Source organism: Hyla sarda, chromosome 2, assembly GCF_029499605.1.
Source record: "Hyla sarda isolate aHylSar1 chromosome 2, aHylSar1.hap1, whole genome shotgun sequence".
Classification (NCBI taxonomy): domain Eukaryota; kingdom Metazoa; phylum Chordata; class Amphibia; order Anura; family Hylidae; genus Hyla; species Hyla sarda.
The window spans coordinates 248,877,587-248,902,745 of NC_079190.1; the positions used below are offsets into that span (position 1 = coordinate 248,877,587).

The window sequence follows — 25,159 nt, forward strand, 5'->3', positions numbered from 1 at the left end:
TCAATTATCAGAGGGAGAAGGAGACAGATTCTGCATAGAGCCCATCCCCAGCAGAGAAGATTAGCACCATCACCAAGGAGAATACAGATGAAGCAGGAAACACAAACTTAGAAAGGTATCTTTTATGCTAGAAACACTGGTTAACCAGCCTAATAAAATTTATGGAAGGCCATGAATAGTAGACCTGTGGAGGCCCAACTCCCAGAACTAATGCCAAAAGATTTTTGAAAAGCAGTGATATAGAGAAATAAAATTATTTTTGTATATTTTTCATTCCATTGAAATCCACCCATAGCTTTGATTTAAAAAATTGCTACAAAAACTGCAGTGTTTTAGCCAAAAATGCTGTATGTAGGACCAGATTTATATACAGCTATAAGCAGCATTTCAGGACATTTCTAATAAAATAAAACGTGAGATAATGCCACTAATGCTATATACATGCCGAAGAAGTGACAGTACAGGTGCACCTCCCACTTCTTTGCCCTCATTGCCTTCTAAAAACTGTTTGTCCTCTATTCACAGTAAGGCATCTGATTACTTATGGCCAGTGTTATTGAAGTACCGTTACATTCTAAGAATAGCAGGGTATACGTAATAATACTGTGCTAATGTTATCCAAAATCAAACTAGATGAGACAAACGGTAGGGTCATATTCATCATAGTGGTGCAAACTGTATGATAAAAGTGGTTGTCCGGGTAGCAGGAAAGTTCTTACCTGTTCTGAACTCACTTCTTTCTTCTGCATATCTCCCATTGCCAAACCCATTGCCGAGATGTCAGGGGGTTGAAGTAAGCATTAAGAGCAAAACAGGTAGGACCTTTTCTGCTCCCCAGACAACATTTCTTAAAGTGGCTCCATTTGTAAGATATTTTTCCTTACACCATCTTTTGGCTGACACAAAATTTCCACCAATATAATGGAAAAAAAAAAAAAAGTGTCACATGCCATTAGTAATTCTGGTGAATTTTATTACTTCTCAGTCAGCCCTGCAAAAACAGTCGAAAACTCTTTAGTAGATTTGTGCCATGCCACACATGCACACATGAAGGACCATACTACAGATAGGAGCGCATCAGGGAAGCGGTGAGCGGTGATGTGCACCAACAACTTTCTTATGTACTTAAATACAGTTGCTACAACTGTCCTCTGTTAAAACTGCTACAATTGCAACAGTAACTTCTTTCTAAACATCTACTTACCCAGTGGAGGATTGGAATCATTTTTTGCGTAGCTCTTTTGAACTTCCCATTTATTGTATTGCACTTTGAACTCTGCTCAGCACTTTGAATTATGCTACAGTGAACTTTACACAAGTACTTTGAACTCTGCATAGCACATTGAATTTTGCTACAGTGCATAATCATTGAGGCATTAAGAAATATTCTTTCATCTCCAGCTGCTGCAATTAGGGACTGCTGTTTTTATATTGCATGAATTATTTTTTTTTTATTACCTTCATTGCATTAATTTATTACATTTATTGTATTTTTATCTTCTTTATTTTAATTAGTTATTAAAGGTGTGGTTAGTGCAAGGGCCCTGCACAACCGCACACGAAATACTAAATAATTAAAATCTATATTAATTTAACTTTTATCACCTAGCCTGTATTAATTTTATATATAATTTATATATTAATACTACATTAATCTAATCCAGTCAGTATTAGACAATCATCAACACACTATCACCACATCCCGATAACAGACCAGCAATCACTATATCCCATCATTACATCCCACATAGATTATTAGCATATTATTAGCATATGAGTATCTAGAGGTCTGTATCTCCATATATTTTTCTATATTATACCTAGACACGTAGGGTTAACGTGTATCATACAGCACATCGACAGTCATTCATCACCTATTTAGTGTGAGCCCCTCACCTCCAATTTCATTTACACATGCTTTTTGTCAGGAATTTAGGCATAATTTTTGCCCTCCTCCCCAGTGTTTTAAAAGTCCAGACCAATTTGCTGGACATAGATTGGAGAAAAAGAAAACACTAGGAAGTAGCTTTTTGTTTGTAAACACGAGCAAATGCATATCTATTATATATTCTCTGAATACCAACTAAACTTGAATATCAATATATCACTGAAATATTCAACTGCTAATTATTAGTTATTAAATATTATGCTTACCAATGCATAAAAGGGAAACTTTACAGGATGTTTTGGCTTGTTCCACATCTCCTGCTCCTAAAGCATTTCCTATTCTCACACTCGCAGCCACACTAAATCCAACAGGAATCTGAGGGGATAAAAGATTCTTTGTCAATTCTAATTAGTCTTAAAAAAGCAGAAGAAGAAATGTGATTTTAAGTACACTTTTTTTTTTTTTGTTTTACCCCTGCCTGAGCATACTTTCACACAAAAATCTACTGATCTTACCTGGGGGGCTTTGGCTCCTAAACTGAAAAAGTTCAGAGCCAAATAACTTTTTAAGTTACCAAATAAACAACATATTTACCATATATAGAACAATAATGACATGGGGTAGTCTGGTGAAATTATTATTATTATTATTTTTTTTTTTTTCTTCAAATTAACTGGTGCCAAAAAGTTCTACAGATTTGTAAATTACATCAATTAAAAAATCTTAAAGGGGTACTCCAGCCCTAGACATCTTATCACCTATCCAAAGAATAGGGGATAAGATGTCTGATAGCTGGGGACCCCCACAATCTCTCAAGCAGCACCCCCTATCATCAGACTCATGGAGCGAAGATCGAGGGGGTGGGCCGTATACAGGGCGCCTCCAGCTGTTTCCCCACTGCAACTCCCAGCTTGCCCTGACATCTATTGGCTGTCAGGGCATGCTGGGAGTTGTAGTGGGGAAACAAGTGGAGGCATACTGTATAGGTGAACACCGTGATGGCCGCACATCCCGCTCCCCGCCGCGCAGCCCGCAACCCCCCCCCCCCCCCCCCCCGGCCCCGTCGCGCCCCTCAACTCCCTCCCCACCCCCCTTAGTTCACCTATTCAGTGTCCCTCCAGCTGTTTCCTCACTACATCTCCCAGCTTGCCCTGACATCTATTGGCTGTCAGGGCATGCTGGGAGTTGTAGTGGGGAAACAAATAGAGGCATACTGTATATGAAAATTTTGGTCCCAAACCAAAAATTTAGGCTGTGCTTGGCCGAAAACCGAAATCGGAAATGCAATGCCCAGCCTCCTTTTTTTAAATTAAGTTTTTGTTACATTTTATTACTTTTTTGGGATGTGATGTGAACAAAATCAGCAAATTTTGTGTTTGGGATTTTTTTGCGTTTACGCTGTTCATAGTGCAGGGTTAGAAACATAATAATTTAATAGTTGGGACGATTACACACGTGACGATACCAAATATGTTTATTTTTATTATTTTTTATATGGAAAATGGGAAACTGAGGGTGATTTAAACTTTAAATATGGAAGGGGTTAATGGGTGTTTTTAAACTTTTATTTAACTTTTTTTTTTTACACTTCATAGAACTCCATTGATCTGTGTGCTCTGTGCTCATCTGGTTGAGCATGCTTAGCTAGGCTCAATCAAATGAAGAGCCACGGACACCAATGAACCAGAGGAAAGCCCCTCGCAATTGCGCTGCAGGGGGGCGATCCACCCCACTGGACCACCAGGGAGCATTTGCATGTCCCTTTTAGATGCCGCTGTCAACTTTGCCATGGCTGCATGTTGGCTATTAGTGGCGGCCCCTCGCTACAAGAATTAGCAAGGGGCTGCGGGGTATGGTCAATGACAGGCAAATTTCAGCTGCTGATAGCAGCAGGCATCTCCCATGTATGATGCGGACCTGACACGCGGGGTCCGCGTCATGTCCTCACCCGACCCATGACCTTCATGTATGTCATGGGTCACGAAGGGGTTAAGTCACGCCCCCCGAAATTTTGTGCAGAAAATTCAATCAGCCAAAAAGGGGCATTTTTGGCCGATAATTTTCGGCAGCCAAATTTCGGTGCATCCCTAATAATAACTGTCAATCGCTAATCAAAAATTTCGGTGCATCATGCATAGTAAATGTAAGCCACTGAATACAAAGTCACTAATGGAATTTAAATAGGCACTGTCTCCTGATTAGTGCCTATGAATATAAGTGCATCTCCAATATAATAGCATTATTTTTTCTGATATTTTACCGTTGAAAATCCACCTAAAACTGTGGCCACTAGGGGTCCCTTACATCCTCTCCCACACTGCTTTCCAGAGGGTCTCTAACTGTAAACCGACTGGATTAATTCTCCTGTCCAGTCGGAATACAGGAAGTGGGAGCGTGCTTAGCACTGTGCTGGCCTGTTGTTATGATTCAGCTAGCTGGATGTGGATCCTCTGTGTCAGCGAGGGATTGGCGTGGACCGTGTCGGTGGACCGGTTCTAGGGTTGCTACTGGTTTTCACCAGAGCCCGCCGCAAAGCGGGATGGTCTTGCTGCGGCGGTAGCAACCAGGTCGTATCCACCGGCAACGGCTCAACATCGTTGACTGCTGAGAAGGCGTGGGACAGAAGGACTAGGCAGAGGCAAGGTCAGACGTAGCAGAAGGTCGGGGCAGGCGGCAAGGTTCGTAGTCAATGAGGATAGCAGGAGATCTGGAACACAGGCTTTGGACAACACTAAACGCTTTCACTGGCACAAGGCAACAAGATCCGGCCAGGAAGTGCAGGGGAAGTGAGGTAATATGGACAGGGAGCAGGTGGAAGCTAATTAGGCTGATTGGGCCAGGCACCAATCATTGGTGCACTGGCCCTTTAAATCTTAGAGAGCTGGCGCGCGCGCCCTAAGGAGCGGAGCCGCGCGTGCCAGGACGTGACAGCCGTGGACCGGGACAGGTGAGTGACTTGGGATGCGATTCGCGAGCGGGCGCGTCCCGCTGTGCGAATCGCATCCCCGCCGGCAATGTCAGTGCAGCGCTCCCGGTCAGCGGGTCTGACCGGGGCGCTGCAGAGCGAGGAACGCCACGAGCGCTTCGGGGAGGAGCAGGGACCCGGAGCGCTCGGCGTAACATCTGTCAATCACTCTGCAGAGCACCGTGTGCGGGCAGGCAATGCTGCCGGCTCTGTTCTCACTGACAGTGCTGGAAGAGCAGATCGAAAGGCAGAGGCTGTCAGCAGTGTCTGCTATCTCCTACACATATATGATACACTGTGCACAACTGTGCAAGCTTGAAAAAAGAAGTATAAAAAGTCACAAAGGATAAATTTCCCCCTTAATCTTTCCATTAATTATGTCCTCCATTTATGATCTGTACCTGGTTGTGTATTCAATGATAATTCTGCCAAAATTTACTGCCCATTATGTTCAATGGGATTCCGCTGTTCCATTCATACAGCGTAATGCGGACATTCTACATTACGCAAACTGTCTCTAAATTTTGAAGCAAGGGGCTACAGTCCTCAAGCACTCCATAGTGGGAAATTATGGATGGGGGGAAGGGGAGTGAGGAAGTCGTTATACCACTGATAAGCAATAAAACAATTTATTATTAAAATAAGTGCAAATTACGAAGAGGGTGGGTGTGATGGGTTCGCCACTCAGGGATTGTCACACAATCAACAGAGGAACAGATGGGAGAACAGCGCCATGTTTATTGGCAGAGATCACAAAACAAAACACAATCCACAGGATGAGGGGGTGATCTGGAGTCTGGCCACAAAATGGGCAAAAGAAGGGCACAGTCAGTGGGCAAACAATGGGCAACAGAAGGGCACAGTCACTGGGCAAACAATGGGCAATAGAAGGGCACAGTCAATGGACACAGGGGAAGGAACAAACTGAAGATACCGGGATTCAGCTCCGGGTCCAACACTCCACTCTCCAATGTATTGTCCACAGTCCACAGATAACAGCTCTACATCTAGTGGTACCTCAGGTCCCCTGGGAGATCCGGTCCTCACATCCGCTCCTCAGTTCACAGGGGTCCACATCTAAGTCCACAGATAACTCCAACAAGATTCATTGTTGCGGAGGGCGGCCTCAGCCTCAGCTCCTCTATCCCAGCAATTCTCCAGATTCTGGGGCAAAATCTCCAGGGCAGTGTTGTACTAGCAGCAACTCATACCCCTGGGATCATCACAGCAACTGCCTGAATCCCCCACCCAGCTTTTCTTATCTTCCCAGATTCCTGTAGGGGGAGGGAAGGCACCTCCAGCGTCTCCAAGGTGTCTACCCCCAGACCTGAGGTGGTATGCAGAAATAATTTGCATTCCTTTGGTCAGTATCCCCCATCTTCCTGTGTCCATCCAGCCCCCACCCAGACCATATGTGAACAGCAGGAGTAATCCGCATTCCTTTGGTCAGCATCTTCCTGTGTCCTTCTTATGTCCAGACCATCAACTTCTTATGTCATCAACCATGACAGTGGGGTAGTCCGCAGGGCCCTGTCCAACTAATGCTACAGTTATTACATATGCTGGATAAAATATTAAATACAGTAGTACTAAGAAAAATAACACCAACAATGATAAAATTAGTCCATAAAAAATATCCCACTAAGCCAATGCATCTAATACTGCTAAAGACTCGATAATTATAATCCAATATGGATCCTGTAGGAGAATTAGTTAATTGTGGCTACTATGGTCAGATTGTGGTCAAATGATAAGGTGCAACAATAAGAACTATGCTCTGTGTAGTAGCCCTATCCTTTGCCGGTGGTAAATACCGGAGTGTTGCCGAACTTATGTTCCTGTGAATGAAGATGTGAGCCGATTGCAGAGCTATGCTCTGTTTGTATGTCAAATCCTGTTGGGAAACCGTAATGTCAAGCTTTGTAGCTGTGCTCCATTATCACTCTTATAAGGGGGCAGTTGTTGCAGAGCTATGCTCTATAAAGAACTCCTAGCAGGAAGATAGCAGGGGACTATGTCCAGCTCACCCGTTCCTAGGGGTGGCCGTCAGGATCCAGTGTATGGCTGCGGCGCTCCCAGCTGCGTGAGCCAGCTGCAGAAGCAAGTCGGCCGTCTGTCACATCGAGTGCCCGCGGTTCGGGAAGTCTGCGATCTGCAAAGGTGGTGTCTCAGCAGCGGCGTGTGGCGCACAGTGCGTCTCGGCAACTGCCTGTGATGATCGGTGCACAGAGTGTTGTAGTGAGGTCTGCAGGCTTGGTATCTCCTGATGCAGCCTGGGTTGGGGTCTTCAGATCTCTAGAGTGCTAGGCTATACGTGTTTCTGGTGGTCATCTCCTTTCTTTAGTAGCTAGCAAGTGAATGAGGTTCTGGTCTTTATATACATAACAGTGGTGACACAAAAGCAATGGAGAGGGAATGGGAATGGTTAGGGGATAGAAGAGTCGCATGGAAAACATGGAAAGAAGGAATCCAATATGGGTAAGAATCTATTGAGTAACCCGATTAGCAGTGAGAGTAATAATATAAATCACCTATGTGGCTTCAGATATAGTGGATATGTGGTCCTTATGTCAGTATGATAATGAGCACCGCCACTTCTCTATTTTGTGGTTATCAATAGGTCTGAATAGTATTAGGTACCAAAAGTTTATACACATATAATCCTTGGAAATGGAACTCCATGTGGCAGTGTTGGGAATATACCTGTGTTTCCCATAAAGATGAAAAATAGTCCGTAATAAAATAGAGTGAATAGGGTAAATATATAATGAGTATGGTGTAAAGCATGTAATAATCCGATGTGTAGTGAATCTGAGTCTTATTGCTGGGTATGGGTGTGTATGTCTATGTGGGTTGTGAATGGAACATGTTTAACATGGAAGTAAGGACAGAAAAAAGTGATCATGAGTAAATGTGGGTATAGAGATATTCTTGGATATAAATATATACAATAATGTAATGACTGTAATCCCCAAAAGGGGGAGTGGATAAAATCAGTAAAAAATGATAAATGATAAATGTAAATGCGAGAAACTATATCATATGCGATTCGAATATGGCAAAGAGGCAGTGTTAGACCGTGTAGAGAGCGACAATACAATCCTATATCAGGGGGTCATAGATCTGAAGAGGAATGGAGGAAACAAGAGGTAAAGTTTCATAGTGGTCTTGAGGCCAATGCTGTCAATCGTGCCCAGGTAGTGTTGGCTAGGTGGTTAAGCCGAGTGCCGAGTGCTCAGGGCAGGCACGGGCGCTAACCAGCCTGGCACCATGCCTGACTTGGGCAAAGAGCACCCTCGGATTTATAGGAATCCAAACAGCTCACAACCGGCGTTCAATCCTCTCGGTTCTATGGTGTAATTTCCCCCTCTCCAGCTTTTCTTCACTGTCTGAATGGCTCTGTATCTCAGGCCGGTGGGATCCTTGTTGTGGGGGGTCATGAAGTGTGCCGAGAGGGAGTGTTTCATCACATCTTTCTTTATATTATACATGTGCTCGGCTATTCTGGTTTTCAATAGTCTTTTTGTCCTTCCCACATACTGTTTGCCACATGGGCACTCAATGATCTAAATGACGCTGCAGAAGTTACAAGACAGAAATATTTTGATTTCCCATTCAAATTTCGTTCATGCCGACTTAATTCTCGTGGTTTGCTTCTGGAATGACGTTGATAGGCAATGTTACAGGTACCGCAACAGAAGAAGCCCTTTAATGTTAACTATGTCTTTATTCGTGTGGGATTCCTGATAGATGGTGCGACCTTAATCCCCAAATTCAGTGCTCTTGAATATACTATCAGTGTTAGTATATACTGTCATTCCAGAAGCAAACCACGAGAATCAAGTTGGCATCAACGGAATTTGAATGGGAGATCCAAAAATGTCTGTCTTGTAACTCCTGCAACGTCATTTACATCATTGAGTTCCCATGTGGCAAACAGTATGTGGGAAGGACGAAAAGACTATTGAAAACCAGAAGAGCCGAGCACATGTATAATATAAAGAAAGGTGTGATGAAACACTCACTCTTGGCACACTTCATGACCCCCCACAACAAGGATCCCACTGGCCTGAGATACACAGCCATTCAGACAGTGAAGAAAAGCTGGAGAGTGGGAAATTACACCATCCAAATTAGGGATCGACCGATATTGGTTTTTTAGAGCCGATACCGATAACCTGTGAACTTTCAGGCCGATAGCCGATAACATATACCAATATTCCGTGCATTTTAATTCCCCCCTCCCAAATATCCTTGGTAAAATGAGGGTGCGTGTGTGTGCGCAGGTATACCCTGATAAACTGTTTCTGCAGGCGCGTTAAATAAATGAACTGCAGCGGCATTTGCGGGGCCAGAGACCGCCGCCGCCGCCACCCGCTTCTCACCCCCTGCCTGTCCTCAGGTCCTGAGTCCAACCACCGCTGCCACCCGCTTCTCTCCCCCTGCCTGTCCTGGGGTCCTGAGTCCAACCACCGCCGCTGCCAAAGACCGCTGCCACCACCCGCTTCTCTCCTCCTGCCTGTTCTGGGGTCCTGAGTCCAACCACCGTCGCTGCCATAGACCGCCGCCGCCGCCACCCGCTTCTCTCCCCTGCCTGTCCTGGGGTCCTGAGTCCAACCCCCCCCCCGCCGGTGCCCCATTGCCTCCCCCATCCCAGGTTTTATAATTACCTGTTCCTGGGGTCCGCGCTACTTCTGGCTCCTGCGGCGTCCTGCGCTGTTGCTGTGCACTGAGCAATGACGTCCTCAACGCAACGTCACCGTCAGTGGCCCAGCGCACAGTGACAGCTCAAGACGCCGCAGGAGCCAGAAGTAATGCGGACCCCGGGAACAGGTAATTATAAAACCGGGGATGGGGGAGGCAATGGGGTACCGGCGGCGGTCTCTGGCAGCGGCAGTGGTTGGACTCAGGACCCAGGACAGGCAGGAGGAGGGAAGCGGGTGTTGGCAGTGGTCTCTGACAGCAGCGGTGGTTGGACTCAGGACAGGCAGGGGGGAGAGAAGCGGGCGGCGGTCTCCGGCCTCGCAAAAGCCGCTGCAGTTTATTGATTTAAACCACCCGCATTATCGGCAAGGTAATTGCCGATACCGATAACTTAGAAAATCGTGAATATCGACCGATAATATCGGCCAAAACGATAATCGGTCGATCCCTAATCCAAATGTCAAGGGCCGAGACAAGAAAGATTTTTGACTTTAATACCATAGAACCGAGAGGGCTGAACGCCTGTTGTGAGCTGTTAGGATTCCTATAAATCCGAGGGTGCTCTTTGCCCAAGTCAGGCACGGTGCCAGGCTGGTTAGCGCCCGTGCGTACTCCGAGCACTAGTACCCCCTGAATGAGACACTCAGCTTAACCACCTAACCAACGTAGGGCACAATTGACATCATTGGCCTCAAGACCACTATGAAACTTTACCTCTTGTTTCCTCCACTCCTCTTCAGATCTATGACCCCCTGATATAGGATTGCATTGTTGCTCTCTACACTGTCTAACACTGCCTCTTTGCCATATTCGAATCGTATATGACATAGTTTCTCGCATTTACATTTATCATTACAGTCAATCATTTTATCATCATCTTTCATTCCGTTTTATTCATAAATAAAAATAAAAAAAAGTTTTGTTTATATACATATATACACATATATATCTTTTTTTTCTGCACTGACTGTTTCCACTCCCCCTTTGGGTTTTACAGTCATTACATTATTGTATATATTTATATGTATTTATATCCATGAATATCTCTATACCCACATTTACTCATGATCATCACTTTTTTCTGTCCTCACTTCCATGTTAAACATGCTCCATTCACAACCCACATAGACATACACACCCATACCCAGAAATAAGACTCAGATTCACTACACATCGGATTATTACATGCTTTACACCATACTCATTATATATTTACCCTATTCACTCTATTTTATTATGGACTGTTTTTCATCTTCATCTATGGGACACACAGGTATACTCCCAACACTGCCACATGGAGTGCCATTTCCAAGGAATATATGTGTATAAACTTTTTGTACCTAATACTATTCAGACCTATTGATATTCACAAAATAGAGAAGTGGCGGGTGCTCATTATCATGCTGACATAAGGACCACATATCCACTATCTCTGAAGCCACATAGGTGATTTATGTTATTACTCTCACTGCTAATCGGGTTACTCAATAGATTCCTACCAATATTGGATTCCTTCTTTCCATGTTTTCCATGTGACCCTTCTATCCCCTACCCATTCCCATTCCCTCACCATTGCTTTTATGACACCACTGTTATGTATATAAAGACCAGAACCTCATTCACTTGCTAGCTACTGAAGAAAGGAGATGACCTCCAGAAACACGTATAGCCTAGCACTCTAAGGATCTCAAGAACCCAACCCAGCCTGCATCAGGAGACCCCAAGCCCGCAGGCTTCACTACAACACATGGCAGAGGAGGGCCTGTTTCCCATTTTGTGCACCGATCATCACAGGCCGTTGCTGAGGCGCACTGTGCACCGCACACCACACATCGCTGCTGAGACACGGCCTTCGCAGAACGCATACTTCCCGAACCGCGGGCACTTGCTGTGACAGACAGCTGAATTGCTTACGCAGCTGGCCCACGCAGCTGGGAGCTCCGCACCCATACATGGGATCCGGACGGCCACCAATAGGAACGGGTGAGCGGGACGTGAGGGGAAATTTATCAAAACCTGTATAGAGTAAAAGTTGCTGACTTGCCCATAGCAACCAATCAGATCACTTCTTTCATTGTTAAAAAGGCCTCTAGAGAATGAAAGAAGTGATCTGATTGGTTGCTATGAGCAACTCAGCAACTTTTCCTCTGGACAGGTTTTGATAAATCTCCCCCATAGTCCCCAGCTATCTCCTCCTACAGGAGTTCTTTATAGAGCAGTGTTCTTCAACCTGCGGACCTCCAGATGTTGCAAAACTACAACTCCCAGTATGCCCGGACAGCCATTGGCTGTCCGGGCATGCTGGGAGTTGTAGTTTTGCAACATCTGGAGGTCCGCAGGTTGGAGACCACTGTTATAGAGCATAGCTCTGCAACAACTGCCCCCTTATAAGAGTGATAATGGAGCACAGCTCCAAAGCTTGACATTACTGTTTGCCAACAGGATTTGACATACAAACAGAGCATAGCTCTGCAATCGGCTCACAATCGCTCCAGCATTTGTCACCGGCAAAGGATAGGACTACTACACAGAGCATAGCTCTTATTGTTGCACCTTATAATTTGACCATAATCTATATACTAGCTACATAGTAGCCACAATTAACTAATTCTCCTACTGGATCCATATTGGATTATAATTATCGAGTCTTTAGCAGTATTAGATGCATTGGCTTAGTGGGGACATTTTTTATTGACTAATTTTTTCATTTGTTGGTGTTATTTTTCTTATTTCTACTGTATTTAATATTTTATCCATCATATGTACTAACTATTGCATTAGTTGGACTGGGATAGTATCCGCAAGGGCCCTGCGGACTACCCCACCCTCTTCGTAATTTGCATTTATTTTAATAATAAATTGTTTTATTGCATATCAGTGTTATCACGACTTCCTCACTCCACTTCACCCAACCCTCCCATCCATAATATACCACTAGGGAGTGCTTGAGGACTGTATCCCCTTGCTTCAACTACTTTACAGAACCCTTAGGCACTTTGGATATTGAGAGCCCCACAGTTAATCTAAGCACTCTTAATCCCACAGTTAATCTCCCTTTAGCCTTTGTGAGCTGCCTTCGCTTTTTCTGTCTTAAAATTTTGCAGTATTGCCGGCGGAATCCTATTGAACTCAATAGGGCTTGTTTAGAGAACACATAATTCCACTGAAATTTCACACAATTTCTGTGGAATTATGCAATTTCGTTCAGCAACCTTTGCTGAACAAAATTTGTGCGGAATTGCAGATATTGAGCTGTGTGAACATAGCCTTATGATATATTCACAAACACCAGATCCACCACGGATTTTAAGTTGCGGATCAGCAATTTACAACTTCAAATCTGCAGAAATCTGCAGATTACATTGACTTCAATGGGGTCTGCTGCATATTTTCAACAGCGGAAATTCCACTGCCAAAAATCTGCCGTGGAGAGCCCACCTCTATTCAAACTCATAGTGGAAAATGCGCTGCTATCTTGCAATTATATTCACCCCTGAATGGACCGTTACGGTACGGTCACTTGTGTGTATTTTCTGCTGCAGATTTGCTTCAGCAGATTTTGCTGGCCATTGACTTCAATAGGTAGAAAAATCTGCAGCAAATAATACACGTGTGAATGTACCCACTGCAGAAAATCCGCTGCAGACCCCATTGAAGTCATTAGGGTCTGCGGAGGATTTTCAACAGCGGAAATCTGCTGCCGAAAATCTGCTGTGGAGAGCCAGCCCCCTTTCAAACTCGCAGCAGGAAACACTCTGTGAGTTGGAAAGTAAATCCGCTCGTGTGAACGAGCTCTTAGGGTGTATTTACATGTACAGGATCTGCTGCGTATTCTGCAGTAGATCCTATAAGGGTATGTTCACACAGTGGAATGTCTGTGCGGAATTCAGCTAGAATATTCGACACGGACACTCTGCTGCATATATTGATTTCAATGGGCATTGGAAAGCCTGATTCCAGTGTGTGCAGAAAAAAATAGATGTCTTTCTGTGGATTCCTCCTGGAAATGCATTGCTGTCTATGAGACAGCGCTTTTCCGAACGGTCCTAGCACCTGCCGGTTTGTGCAAATGTGCAGAATGTTCACCTGTGTTTTCCTGGCAGACATTCAGCACATTTTCGGCCATGTAAACCCAGCCTAAGTGTGAATACACTCTTAAAATGTCAAGTTGATTAAAGGGGTACTCCGGCGCTAAGACATCTTATCCCCTATTCAAAGGATAGGGTATAAGATGCCTGATCGCGGGGGTCCCGCCGCTGGGGACCCCCGTGATCTTGCACGCGGCCCCCCATTACAATCAGTCCCCAGAGCATGTTCGCACCGGGTCTGATTACTGGCGATCACGGGGACGGAGCATTGTGGTGCCACGCCCCCTCCCATAGGCTTGCATTGAGGGGGCAGAGCGTGACGGCACAAGGGGGCAGGGTCGTGACATCACAATGCTCCGGCCCCGTGATTGCCAGTAATTAGACCCTGTAACGGGGGAGGGGGGCGGGGGGCGCGTTCAAGATCACGGGGTCCCCAGCGGACCCCCGCGATCAGGCATCTTATCCCCTATCCTTTGGATAGGTGATAAGATGTCTTAGCCCCGGAGTACCCCTTTAAATTATCACTTAGTCTTATCTAAACTTATATAACTCACCATGTAAGCAGCTGTCATCAATTGTAACATTATAGCCTGAGCCCCCAGCTCCACAACACTGATAAGACCTAAAGAAATAGAATGAACATAAGATAATTCCCTCAAAGGAGTTAAAACAAAGGAAATTACATTTTATAAGGTTCTTATTATGCAGATTATTTTATTTTTCATGTAACAATCCCTATTTTTTTTTATATTTACCTTTTCATAGCCATTATAGCACAAACAATAGTTTTCTATAGTTTTCTATTTTCTGAAGATTAGTGGTGAATGAGTGGGGGATTTAATGACTGTATTGATGGAAGACTAGATGAGACAAGGTAGCAAAACTATACATAAAAATAAGGCTCTTTATCCATTGCCTTTGCCAGGCCCTGGTTTTTGAAGACTGTACTCCAATGATTTTTAAAATCCCCTTGTCAATTAACTCCCATTAACCCATTAGTGACAGCCACTAGGTATTTTTACCAAGGTTACCAACGGAGTCACCAGATCAAAACATTTGATCCGGGCAGTTCAGTCCATTACATGCTGTGGTCAAATCATGACCACTGTAAAAAAGGAAGTAACAGCGCTCCGTGGTGTAATAAAAGAGGACAATGGGAAATATATAAAGGCTGTATAGCCGCTCACCTGAAGAAGTTGTGTAGCATCATACACAACAATGGTGAGTGTAAAATGGTTATGTGTCCGCAGCCCCCCCCCGGCATAGAACAAGTGTAGAAAGGAGATAGCCGGTTCAACGTGGTGCTGGACACAAACAGTCAAAAACTGTTTGTGTCCAAATCCACGTTGAACCAGCATTCCTGTTGAAGCTATATCCTTTCAAATCATGACCACGGCATAAAATGGATCAGTGGGTCTCTGTAACCCCAATGGAAGCCTGGCGTCAGAATCGCCATGTGCTAATGGGTTTGTAGGGCAGCCAGGGGTCGTCTGAAGGGTCCCAGATCTTTCATGTAAGTAGCTGTGCCTTATTATGATGACAGGTATTACATCAGTGATCAGTAGACCACATGTAAAAGTCCCCTAGTGATACTAGCTAAAAGGTAAATAAAATAAAGTGTAATAAAATAGTTTCAAAAATTACCCCACCCACTCCCCCAAAAAATAAGAATTTGTTTAATAAAAAAAAGTGATTTTTGTCTTACCGTAAAATCCTATTCTCGGAGGATCCATTGGGGGACACAGACCTTGGGTATATAGGCTATTGTTGCTAGGAGACTTGACACTAAGGAAACCAAAAAAGTCGGCTCCTCCCAGCATGATATACCCGCCTACAGAGCCTGAGGTAATCAGTTTAGTCCCCGAGCAGTAGGAGAGGACCGAGAGGCAGAAAACCAAGACCAGTCCGAGGTAACCAGAACAAAAAAATTAACTGAACACACCCTCGGACAGGTAACCAAAACAGGAACACCAAAAAAAGGGCGGGAGCTGTGTCCCCCAATGGATCGTCCGAGAAAAGGATTTTATGGTAAGACAAAAATCACTTTTTCTCTGTCGGCTCCATTGGGGGACACAGACCTTGAGACGTTCCAAAGCCGTCCCTAGGGTGGGCACAGAAAACAATCAAGGGGCAGGCTGGGCCACCGCCGCCTGCAACACCTTACGGCCCAGAATAGCATCCGCGGATGCAAAGGTATGAACCTGGTAGAATTTAGTAAAAGTGTGCAAGGACGACCAGGTAGCCACCCTACAGACTTGAGAGGCTGAAGCCCTGTTATGGAGAGCCCAGGAAGCTCCGACAGAACGCATGGACTGAGCTTAAACCCTGAAAGGAGGGGTCTTCCCCCTGCAACGGTAAGCTTCTGAAATGGCAGACCTGATCCACCGCGAAATGGTTGCCTTCGAAGCAGGTAGACCCTTACGGTGACCGTAAGAACAAAAAAGGAATCACATTGACGAAAAGAAGACGTAATAGAGAGGTAGGTACGCACCGCCCATACCACATCTAGTTTATGAAGCAAACGCTCCCGGGATGAGATGGAGCGGGAAAAAAGGACGGGAGGACGATATCCGCATTGAGGTGGAAGGCAGAAACCACCTTAGGTAAAAAAGAAGGAACCGGACGAAAAAACAACCTTGTCCTGATGGACAATTAGAAAGGGAGATGGGCAAGAAAGAGCTGCCAACTCCGAAACCCGTCTGATGGAGGTAATTGCCATAAGGAACGCCACCTTCCAGGAAAGGAGGAAGGGAACCCTCCCTGAGGGGTTCAAAGGGCGCGCCCTGTAGGGCGCTAAGGACCAAATGGAGATCCCAAGGAGGAGTAGGAGACCTGTAAGGAGGAGCCGCATGGGCCACTCCTTGGAGGAAGGTCCGAACATGAGAATCTGATGCCAGAGGGCATTGGAAAAGAATGGAAAGGGCCGTAACTTGACCCTTTAAAGAGCTGAGAGCTAATTGCTGTTCCAGCCCTGACTGCAAAAATGAAAGGAGTCGGGGAAGGGAGAACACCACTGGAGAAAGAGATTGAGATTCACACCAACGAAAATAAGACCGCCAGGTACGGTGGTATATCTTCGCGGAAGAGGGCTTGCGCGCCTTGAGCATGGTGCGAATCACCTGTGTTGATAAGCCACGGGCCTTTAGTACCGCGGTCTCAACCGCCACACCGTCAAATGCAGCAACGGTAAATTGGGGTGGCACAGGGGACCCTGAGAGAAAAGGTCTGGACGAAGCGGAAGGCGCAGTGGAACATCGTCCAAGAGCCGGACGACATCGCCGTACCACGCCCTCCGAGGCCAATCTGGAGCCACGAGAATGGCGGGAATGCCCTCTGCTTTGAGACGAAACCCGACCAAGGAATCACCAGTGCATCTGCGGCCAGAGCACAGGGGTCCCGGGACTTCGACACAAAGAGGGGAACCTTCTGGTTGTGGCGGAATGCAAAAAGGTCCACATCTGGAGTTCCCCAGAGGTCACAGATTTCTGCAAACACCTCCGGATGAAGGGATCACTCGCCGGGGTCGGGAGAGGACCGGCTTAGGAAGTCCGCTTCCCAATTGTTTATGCCTGGGATGTGAATTGCCGAGATGGCTGGAACCCTGAGTTCCGCCCAGAGAAGAATCTTGGAAACTTCAGCCATTGCAGCCAAGCTGCGAGTGCCACCCTGGCGATTGATGTACGCCACCGCAGTGGAGTTGTCCGACTGGACACGAACCGGGCGGACCTGAAGAAGGATCTCCCAATGTAACAGGCAAAGATAGATTGCCCTCAGTTCCAAGATGTTGATCGGGAAGAGTGTCTCTCTGGGAGACCAAAGGCCCTTGACTGTCCGGTCTCAGAAAACACCCCCCCAACCCGAAAGGCTGGCATCCGTCTTGACAACCAGCCAATGGAGGGGCAGGAAGGAGCACCCCTGAAGAAGTAGGGGGGAGCGGAGCCAACACAGAAGGGAGAGGCGAGATGTCCGAGGAAGTACAATCTTGCGATCGAGGGACAAGGGAGACCTGTCCCACCGGGATAGAATCGCCAGTTGAAGGGGATGAAAATGAAACTGATAGGCCTCCATGGCCGCCACCATCCGACCAAGGACTTCCATGCAAAAGCGAATGGACACTGGGGTGGGGTTTCTGAGTACACGAACCCCCGACAGAAGGGTCTGCCGCTTGTCCGGCGGGAGGCGAACCCGGGCGGACTGGGTGTCGAACTGAAGTCCCAGGAAAACCAAGGACTGGGGGATAGGTTGGACTTGTCCCGATTAACCAACCAAACGAAGCGAGACAGGGCCTGAAGAGTGAAGGTGAGACTCTCTAGATTCTGGTCTCTGGACGGAGCCTTGATCAGAAGGTCATCCAAGTAAGGAATCACTGAGACCCCCCTTGTCCGTAGCAGGTCAATCATCGGCGCAAGGACCTTGGTGAATACCCTCGGAGCTGTGGCCAGGCCGAAGGGGAGAGCCACAAACTGGAAATGTCCCTCCGGGACAGCAAAGCAGAGGAACCGCTGGTGTCCCGGAAAAATCGGAACGTGGAGGTAGGCGTCCCTGATGTCCACTGAGGAAAGAAACTCCCCCTGATTCATGGTCGCCACGACCGAACTGAGAGATTCCATGTGGAAGTGGCGCAGGACGAGATACCGGTTGAGGTGCTTTAGATCCAAGATGGGGCATACGGAACCCCCTTTCTTGGGAACTACAAAGAGGTTGGAATAAAAACCTTGAAAACGTTCCTTGGGAGGAACCGGGACAATGACACCCTGAATGAGGAGGGACTGAAGCGCACCCCGAAAGGCCTTTGCCAGAGAGGGAGACCGTGGGGCTCGAGAAGGGAAAAAACAATCCTTTGGAAGAGAGGCAAACTTGATCCGGTAACCGTTGGATACCACATCTCTGACCCAGGAGTCCTGTACATGCGTGGTCCAGACGTCTCGGAAGAGCAACAGACGACCTCCCACCCGAGAAAAATCTGCGGTTGGGGGCGTCCCTTCAGGCAGAGGTGGGTTTGCGGGTGCCCGCCTTGGCCGCAAAGCGGCCCGAACTGTTATCCGATTTCCAGGATGGGCGGGTCTGGAAGGAGTGAGCCTTCTTGTCCCGAGAAGGCGCCTGCCTGGCCCCCTTCGTGACCCCGAAGGAGGTAGATTTGCGACGGGAAGTAGTACTGCGGGCCTTATTTTGAGGTAATAATGAACTCTTTCCTCCCGTGGCTTCTGAGATGTTTTCATCTAGGCGCTTACCAAAAAGCCGAGAGCCAGTAAATGGAAGCTCAGTGAGGGATTTCTTGGAAGCTGCGTCCGCATCCCAGGCTTTGAGCCACGTGGATCTACGGAGAGCCACTAGGTTACCCGTGGCAAAGGCAGCACAGCGGGCCGACTGCATGGAAGCAGAACATAGAAAATCTCCAGCTTTAGAAAGCAGGAGAATTAAGTCGGCCAGTTCTTCTGAGGAAACCCCAGAAGAAACGGCCTGACGGAGTCGGGAAACCCAAATCGTAAGGGCCTTGGAAACCCAGGCAGAGGCAAAAGCAGGGAGAAGAGATGAACCCGCAACTTCAAAGGCAAATTTTGCCAAGGTCTCATCCCCTTTTGTCCGCTTGGTCCTTAAAAGAAGCAGCATCGGGCAAAGGCAGGGTAGTAGCCTTAGATAGGTGGGAGACTGGTGGGTCCACCGGGCAATGAGGTCCTTAGCGAAGGGATGATACGCTTGAACCTTCTTTGTTTCTTGAAACCTTTTGTCAGGATGCCTCCAGGCAGACTCCAGCAAGGCTTCAAATTCAGCATGAGAGCTGAACATCTTGGGTGCCGGACGGGCACGATGAAAGTAAACTTCTGGGACAGTGTCTGAAGTTCCTGGGTCCTCTAGGTGGAAGGTGTCTCTTATGGCCGAAACCAATGAGTCCACCGTGTCAGTCATGTCTGTGCGATCCTCTGAATCAGAGGCAGAAGTAGACGCCTCATCAACTAGTTCTCCAGGAGAGTGGGAACGGGTGGAGGCAGCCTTAGAAGAAGGAGACACTGACCTGGTGCGCTGTTCTGGAGACTCAGAATGGCAACTCGGGGAGCATCCTCTAGAAGAGGGATGCTTGCAGGAGGACATAGCAGAGGGACGATGCCCATGAGAAGAGCGCCTACGTCTGAACAAAGACTCTGGAGAGGAGTCAGAGGAATGACCCCTATTACGCTTGTGAGAGCGTTTAACATAGGGTGAGGGAGAGCGAGTCTCCCTTGAGGAACAGTGTAAGGATGACCTCCCCAAGGCAGTCACCACGGAACGGGAGACCTGAACCAAGTCAGAGATAGACTGAGAGAGGGAAGACACCCATATTGGAGGGGCACTGGGGGAGCATCCTGAGTAGAAATACCAGGGGATCAGGAGGTACAGTGGTGCAGGCGGAACAGGTGGATTCACCGGCCCAAGCATTTTAGAGTTGCAGCCCTTGCAAGAATAGTAGGTGACCAGGGCCACAGGTACCTGCTTAGAGGGAGGAACAGTTCTGGGCTCGTACATGGATAAAATAAAACAGTTTCACCAGCGTCCGTGTCCCCCACCAGGCAGCTGCTGTGAGGAGAAGTTCTTCAGAAAGAGAGAGAGAGAAGCAGGGGCAGCAGGACCAATGAGAAGAGAGGGGCTGGGTTAGACTGGGGCGCCTCCGATTGGTCCCAAGCTCCTCTGCCTGCTCCCATTGGCTGTAGTGGTTTGCGCTTCTGAACTCATAAGGCGCGAACCCCGCCCGGAGAGGAATGATGTTGGTGTGGAAATGGAAAATGGCGAAAGCGCCGCTGGCAGCTTACTGCTGTGAAAGCAAAAGTAAACCATGCTCCGAACGCATCAGCACATGATGCGGCCGGAGCACAGAAGAAATAGCCAGAGTGAGACGGCAGCCGCGGCTGCTGAAGTAAAAGACAGAACTGCCAATGTTAAAACACTGGCGCCCAGAGAGGTGCTGAGACAGTCCTACACCACTGACCACCAGCCCCCCCCCCCCCCCCCCCAGTTCCCCAATAAAGTGGTAGGGAGCCCCTGCCTAGATAGTAAGAGAGGAGGATGAGCAGATCCACCTCAGAAGTCCACACATTCTAGATGATAATAAAGAGGAGTGGGACTAAAACAGGGGGTCTCCAGAGGTTGCAAGTCCCCAAAACCTGTAAGAAAAAAGGGGGGAGGGGGGAGATACTCACCTTAGTCTGAAGAACTTACCTATTGAAGTCCTCAGCCAGCTTTAGTCACCTGCATCATGCCGGGCTTTAAAAGCGAGACGAGCAGGGAAAAGTGGGTGACCCGGACCCATGAGGTACAACCCCAGGCGCTGACCGTTGGTGAGAGGGGGTTGACAGTACATCCACTATGTCTGTGCCCCCACAATCGCAAATGGGGAAACAGTGAACGCTATGTTCTTGAGTCCCCACCTGAAAAAAGGAAAATAAAAGGGAATAAGAAACTAAACGTCCCTAATCTGGAAAAATAAAAAATGTTAGACCAGGTCTGGGGAGAACCCCAGACCAGTGTCCATCTCCTGCAGACGCTAAGCTAAAACTGATTACCTCAGGCTCTGTAGGCGGGTATATCCTGCTGGGAGGAGACGACTTTTTTGGTTTCCTTATTGTCAAGTCTCCAAGCAACAACAGCATATACCCAAGGTCTGTGTCCCCCAATGGAGCCGATAGAGAAAAATGCTATAAATGCCCCTTGAAAGAAATTTGTATAAACCATAAAATAATAAAAAGCAAACAAACCTATATATATTTTTGGTATCGGCACATCCATAACAATGCAAACTATCCAAAGATTATTTATCCCCTATGGTGAACACTGTAAGAAAAAAAAACTACAGCACATGTTGCTACTAAACTATGAAACTTGCTCAGAAGGTGAGCGCGCTTCACACCGTGAGTACACTGCTAATGACTATTAACCTCTTAAATGTCATAATGGCATTTAAAAGGTTTGTGACAGGAACAGTGCAGAATAGTTTCCATGACAGCTATGGGCCTCCTGAAGGCCTCCGTGACGGCCAATATGTGAATGGAGTCTGCCTCAGACGCTACTAGAATTATTTTCCCAGTCGAACAAAAGAAAATTTTTTTTGTTTCTCTGTACATTTTATGGTATGGTATCTGTACATTATTAAAAGGGTGTCTCTTCAAAGTACAATTGGTCCTGCAAAAAACAAGCCCTCATGGGTCTGCGGACGGAAAAGTAAGAGTTACAGCTCTTAGAAGGTGAAGAGGGAACAATGAAATGCACAAATGGAAATTGGCTCAAGTCCAAGGCCCAAAATAATTAGCTGAATTCACAAATTACATTAGAAAATGAAAAATCTGGTTGACAATTCCCTGCAAATTCACACTATGTGAACATACCCTTAACCTATTGGCGATATCTAATGTACATATACTGCATGGCCATCTGATAATTGGCACACTATGCCGTATACATTTGTCCTGAAGTGCAGTGAGTCTATGAAGTGACTGCAGAAGCTGTGCCCACTTTCTATCAGCAGCCAGCACTCACATTTATTTACCGGCATCAGCGATATCGGACAGGCCAAGGGATGACACTGCTTCTGGACTAGAGCAAGACTTCAGGGAGAGGTGACATCGGTCCATGCTGATCACATCTAATCATCCCTGAATAGGCGTGATTACATCCCCACAGTGACTAGTTGAGAATCATTTAGTATGGTTTTTTAAAGGTTATTTTCTCCACTTTCACAGACGAGCAGAAGGACATCCAGACATAGAAGAAAATGTTATGTCCACATATATAGTGTGTTGCCACTGGTTACATGGGGTCAAACCCCATGGACAGGTTCCCTTTAGAGGTCCTCAGACATTTTATGGTTTTCTTTACATTATACAATTATACATTTTTATATATATATATATATATATATATATATACACACACACACACATATACACACACATATATATATATATATATATATATATATATATAATCCTTTATCCTATCTTCTGTCTGGTAGTATTTATGTTATCCTTTAGGGAAAGCCTTATTGCAGATATGTGATTTTTAGCCATATGAAATTACATCTTTCCTCATTTTTCTAGACATGCAAAACCAAAACTCTAGAACTTATAGTAAATAGTATTTTAAGGGAAGAAAACACTTTAAAAGTTTATTAGCAGAAGCAGTAAATGTGGCCTAACCTGCTAAGAACCCTCCGATTTCAAAGCTCCACCATTCAATGCACACCATAAGCATGCTTGGTATGGCCAAGTGTATAAAGGAGCCCCATTCCTGCAAACAATCCCTGGACCAACCTAAAAGAAAAATCAAATTCTATAAGCAATAAGATAGAGCATCCGTATGGCAAAAGAAAGATTAAATTCCATGCAAATAGCTGGATCTATAAAGCTGTAACACAGGGCTACGGCACCAAAGCTACGCAATGATAGTGTGATGTGCGTAAGGTTCTGATAATGTAAACTGATAGCTTTAAGTTAAGGCTGGGTTCACACGCAGTAACTAGGTCAATATTTAGTCCTCATGAGATCATATTGATCAGTATTTTTGGCAAAACAAGGAGTGGAAGTGACACAGAGAAAAACTATAATTAAAAGATTTGCACCTTTTTTCTGTGTTTTGGACCCACTCCTGGTTTTGCTTAAATTGGCACTGTCAAATTTAAAAATGTTTTATATGTTGTACATCTTGGCAAAACATTAACCTTTCTAATATACTTCATACAAAAAATTTATTTCCTTTTTATAGAAATCATGGCTTATAAAATCATGGCTTTGTCCAAGCTGAAGCACGGGCATGGACAAAGTCCAGTAAGTGATGGTGGGCTAGCACTCCTCTGTGCTCTCCCGTGTCTGATAGTACTCCTCTGTGTTCTCTCCTGTCTAATAGTACTCTTCTGTGCTCTCCCCTGTCTGATAGTACTCCTCTGTGCTCTCTCCTGTCTGATAGTACTCCTCTGTGCTCTCTCCTGTCTGATAGGACTCCTCTCTGCTCTCTCCTGTCTGATAGGACTCCTCAGTGATCTCTCCTCTATCTGATAGGACTCCTCTCTGCTCTCCCCTGTCTGATAGTACTCCTCTGTGCTCTCTCCTGTCTGATAGTACTCCTCTCTGCTCTCTCCTGTCTGATAGGACTCCTAAGTGATCTCTCCTCTATCTGATAGGACTCCTCTCTGCTCTCCCCTGTCTGATAGTACTCCTCTGTGTTCTCCCCTGTCTGATAGTACTCCTCTGTGCTCTCTCCTGTCTGATAGTACTCATCTGTGCTCTCTCCTTATAGTACTCCTCTGTGCTCTGTCCTGTCTGATAGGACTCCACTGTGCTCTCTCCTGTCTGATAGTACTCGTCTGTGCTCTCCCCTATCTGATAGTACTCCTCTGTGTTCTCCCCTGTCTGATAGTACTCCTCTGTGCTCTCTCCTGTCTGATAGTACTCATCTGTGCTCTCTCCTGATAGTACTCCTCTGTGCTCTGTCCTGATAGGACTCCTCTGTGCTCTCCCCTGTCTGATAGCACTCCTCTGTGCTCTCCCCTGTCTGATAGCACTCCTCTTTGCTCTCTCTTGTCTGATAGTACTCCTCTGTGCTCTCTCCTTTGCTCTCTCCTGTCTGATAGTACTCCTCTGTGCTCTCTCCTGTATGATAGTACTCCTCTGTGCTCTCTCCTGTCTGATAGCACTGCTCTGTACTCTCTCCTGTCTAATAGCACTCCTTTGTACTCTCTCCTGTCGGATAGTATTAGGTTAATGTTTTAGGCCAAGATGTACAAGTATTAGGCCAAGATGTACAAGATATAAAAAGTTTTTGAATCTGACAGTGCCAATTTAAATACAGATTAAAATTAGAACCAAATACTGACTAAAACTAAATGTGAACCCAGTTGTGAACCTAGTCAGTTTTTCTACAGCTTAGATATTTCACCTTGTCTCCAGAGGCGGCTCTACCAATTAGGCCATTTAGGCCGCTGCCTAAGGTCTCACTCTGGTTGGGGCCTCGCTCTGGCCCTTACCACCGCAAGATCAACAGCGCTTCTGCGTCTGACCAGTCCCTGCTACTCCTCTGCCACTTTAAGAGAGATGGCTGTTGGGGCTGGTCGCATGCCGCACGCAGGTACTTCCGATATGTCCCTGCCCCTACCTGTTCACCAGAGACTCCAAGACAGAGAAGAAGACAGTTGCCGCGTCACAGCCTCTCCCCGACAGCGGCTGTCAGTGCTCCGTGTGGCTTGGTGGCTGGCTGCATGCATGTTGCAGTACCAGGATAATAAACACAGTGATATCACAGACTCATAGGCGTGCGCACGGGGTGTGTCGGGTGTACCTGGGCACACCCTTATCAAGCCCGTGAGGGAGGGGGGGGATCCGCGGCAGCCACTAAGCAGCCCGCAGGGGGGCCTCGTCACATTCTGGATATCCCTGTGTCCTGAAAGATTTTTTCAGGGACACAAGGATGTCTCGTTACCTTTCTGCGGACCCCGGTTAACTTTAAAAACACAGGGGCCGCCGTGAGGTAGCGCACGCAGGGATGTCACTGATG

The 25,159-nt window shown here is 46.4% G+C and overlaps 1 protein-coding gene across 1 annotated transcript in view; it reads right to left on the reverse strand.

Annotated features, from left to right (window-relative positions):
- LOC130355966 (multidrug and toxin extrusion protein 2-like) overlaps positions 1–25,159 on the reverse strand; it is a 71,301-nt gene that overhangs the window by 4,862 nt on the left and 41,280 nt on the right. The window contains exons 9-11 of the mRNA XM_056556906.1: positions 22,810–22,923; positions 14,200–14,267; positions 2,155–2,263 (exon numbers count right to left, since the gene is read on the reverse strand). Coding sequence (XP_056412881.1) covers positions 2,155–2,263; positions 14,200–14,267; positions 22,810–22,923 — 291 coding nt within the window. The remainder of the gene's footprint in view (positions 1–2,154; positions 2,264–14,199; positions 14,268–22,809; positions 22,924–25,159) is intronic.